This window comes from Eleutherodactylus coqui, chromosome 13 (assembly GCF_035609145.1).
Source record: "Eleutherodactylus coqui strain aEleCoq1 chromosome 13, aEleCoq1.hap1, whole genome shotgun sequence".
Classification (NCBI taxonomy): Eukaryota; Metazoa; Chordata; class Amphibia; order Anura; family Eleutherodactylidae; genus Eleutherodactylus; species Eleutherodactylus coqui.
Genome location: NC_089849.1, coordinates 40,049,101 through 40,052,381, shown reverse-complemented (window position 1 = coordinate 40,052,381; position 3,281 = coordinate 40,049,101). Strand labels below are relative to the sequence as shown.

General features: G+C 42.8%; 1 protein-coding gene across 1 annotated transcript; it reads right to left on the bottom strand.

The window, feature by feature from the left end:
* Positions 1–1,175: 1,175 nt before the first annotated feature.
* Positions 1,176–2,101, bottom strand: LOC136588646 (uncharacterized). The gene has a single exon (XM_066588028.1). It carries the CDS (start codon positions 1,939–1,941, stop codon positions 1,384–1,386), a length of 558 nt encoding a protein of 185 aa, XP_066444125.1. The 5' UTR covers positions 1,942–2,101; the 3' UTR covers positions 1,176–1,383.
* Between the last annotated feature and the right edge of the window lie 1,180 nt (positions 2,102–3,281).

Sequence of the window (3,281 nt, the reverse complement as noted above, 5' to 3'; positions counted from 1 at the left end):
CTGCCAGATCTGTCATAAAGTACTGGACAAAATAGTGCAGCACTATTTAATCTGGGAAAATGCTGGATAGCAGGACTAGACCTTGATGGACCTCATTATAGCCAATGGGATCCAACTGGTGATGTTCGGTTCCATCATAGGGCACATCCATTTCCAGCAAGGATTCCGTTTTTCTGTTTTCATGAAGCAACAGGGAAACTGAATCCATAGCCGCAGATGCTAACAAAGCCTTAGATGATGCAAAGATGGATGTAAAAGGCAGCACTCAGGTCCAGCGATTATAGTAAAAATGTACTCTTTATTTGACCCATGGTCCTAAACGTCAGCGACGTGACGTTTCAACCCTCAGCAGGGTTTTTTTCAAGCTGACAACATACAGACCCAGATACCATTATATATGCATAAACACCCCCCCTTCACCACAATGATCCAATGGGTCTAGTGGAATCATTACCGGCAGGTGTGTAGATATCCTGGTCATGCGTGATGTAATGGGCTCACATTGCTACCATATGCGCTGTAGTACGTCCGGGTACATGGCATCTTGTTGGATGTACCCGGACCCATTGGATCATTGTGGTGAAGGGGGGGTGTTTATGCATATATAATGGTATCTGTGTCTGTATGTTGTCAGCTTGAAAAAAACCCTGCTGAGGGTTGAAACGTCACGGCGCTGACGCTTAGGACCATGGGTCCAATAAAGAGTACATTTTTACTATAATCGCTGGACCTGAGTGCTGCCTTTTACATCCATCTTTGCATTTTGACTTTCTGGGATTTGGGATCCAGTCCCTTTAAAGGCGTGCACCATTCCTTACCTGTTTGGAGTAGAAGCGTGGTGACTGCTGCTGACCAACATCATTATTTCCAAAGCCTTAGATGATGGGATAAGTTGGGTTTGATAGTAAAAAGGACAATAATAATGTTCATGTTTCAAATACTATACATATTTATTAGACAATTAACATACAATTAAATGCTAATATTCTAAGACTCATAAGACTAAGTTCACACACGCCAAACAACAAAACACAAAGAACAAATGGCCAAAATTGATAAAAGTATCCAAATTTTGTTAATCAACATCAAATTCATAATCATATACTGCCATGTATTTTATGTGCAATTCTAATATATGACTATGAATTGGATATTATTTACAACATTTGGATACTTTTATAAATTGTGGCCATTGTTTCTTTGCGTTTTGTTGGTTGATATAAGTATAGCTGGTTTGGGCCCTTATTATACATTTTGTGAGGTTTCTGTAAAAGTATAATTTCACACACAGACTAGTTGTGAATTCCCACTAAATGTCTTGGAATCAGAATTAGAATCACATGCAAGATATTTTTCTCTTGTTGAAAAAGTCAAAAAAGTCTTTCACTTCTTGAATTCTTTCACCAAGTCAGTAAGTATCTCCAGCCCCTCGACAAGTCCATCACCAGTGGTGGCACAACATCCCTGGACATGCCACCGCCGCCCTTTTATCTTCCTCAGCTCCAGCTCTTCAGACAGTTCTCCTGGTCGCCTGGCACCTGGAAGATCTTGCTTATTGGCCATCACCACGAAAGGGACTCCTCTCATTTCATCAGTCTCCAGGATGGCGCTGAGCTCCGAGCTGGCCTCCCGAAATCTCTCAGGGTCGGCACTGTCCACCACAAATATGAGCCCATCTGTGTTTCGATAGTAATATTTCCACAGGGCTCTGATCCTGTCCTGACCTCCTACATCCCACACGGTGAAGGTGACGTTACGGATGGGTTGTACAGTCTCTACATTGAATCCTATGGTGGGGACTGTAGTGACCGTCTCCTGTAGCTTTAGCCTGTACAGGATAGTTGTTTTCCCGGCAGCATCCAGACCCAACATGAGTATTCGTGCTTCATATCCAGTGAACCTCATTAGGGTATTGTGGAGGGTGCTCAGGAGAAGACCCATAACTCAAGAATGTTATCTTCTCAGACAGACCAATAATCAGTTTGCTCTTCTGCTTGTGCATTCTTGTTGCAACCTTCGCCTCTATTTATACTCAAGTCTTTCACATGCCAATGGTTTGTATGCTGATAGCAACCACAGAGGCGCGTATCTAGTATTTCCTGCTTGCTCTGTCATTCTGTGCTATGTTGGAAGATTTTACTATAATCTGTTATGACAGCGAGGAAAGCAAAGGAAGTGACTTTATGACTAACCCGGATTTTGTATACAAGCAACTTTATTGCAATTAGTAAATGCGCCAACATCACACAAAATAAAAAAAAAAAAAATATTTGCTTTTTATTGTGATTTTGTTTGTGCAGTAATGATTTTAAGGCCCTGGTCAAACGATATAGCAATGCTTATATGGATATGACTATTAGGCTAGTTTCACATAGGCGATCATGATTTTCGATTTTCTCGCAGCAAACTCGTAATTGTGTTCAGGTGCTTAAACAGTTTGGGGGTTGAGTAACGAACGATATTGGAACGCTATCCAATGATGCCATGTTCTCCGAAACCTTTCTTGTGTGCCCTTTAGTGACGCAGAGAGGTCCTCCATCTCCATAATCCATCTTACTGTATTAAGCCACAACGCCATCGATAGCGGGGCTGTCTATCTCTAGAGCCTAGGAGTACAAGATCTCACCGCGCCCACCAGATAGCACACCACAGATTTTTTTGTAGATCGCCAGTGAAATATCACTGTGATGCAGGAGGAAAAGAGCCGTAGATTTTGGTAGAGAATAATGGGTCAACTTAGATACGATCCGCCATACCTCTGACCAGAAGCCCGCCAGCACCGGACAGTCCCAAAAGATGTGCAACAGAGTCCCCTGCTCCGCCCCGCATCTCCAGCATAGAGGGGAGACCGACGGAAATATCTTATGTAAATGGAAGGGCACCCTGTACCACCTGGAAAGAACCTTAAATCCTGATTCTTGTATTTTACTAGATATTGATGAAGAGTGCGTGATGGTGCAAATTCTATCTCTTTCCTCAAGAGTGAAAGTGATTCCCAGCTCTTCTTCCCATTTCTCAATATATCCTGGTGGTGAAGCCTCCAGTTGTGTATTAAGTATATTAGACATTCTAGATAGAGTATGCCTAGAACGACCCTCTTCACTAAAGATAAATTCAAACTGTGTTTTTGGATGAGCAAATGCACTAGGGTGGGGCAGGGACAGAAGAAAGCGTCTTAGCTGCATTGTCTGCCATAACGGGAGTGGGGCTGGATCCATAGTCCCTCCTAACACACCCACCGGGAGCCAGTGGCCATCCTGTATAAAATGTTGTGCCCTAAA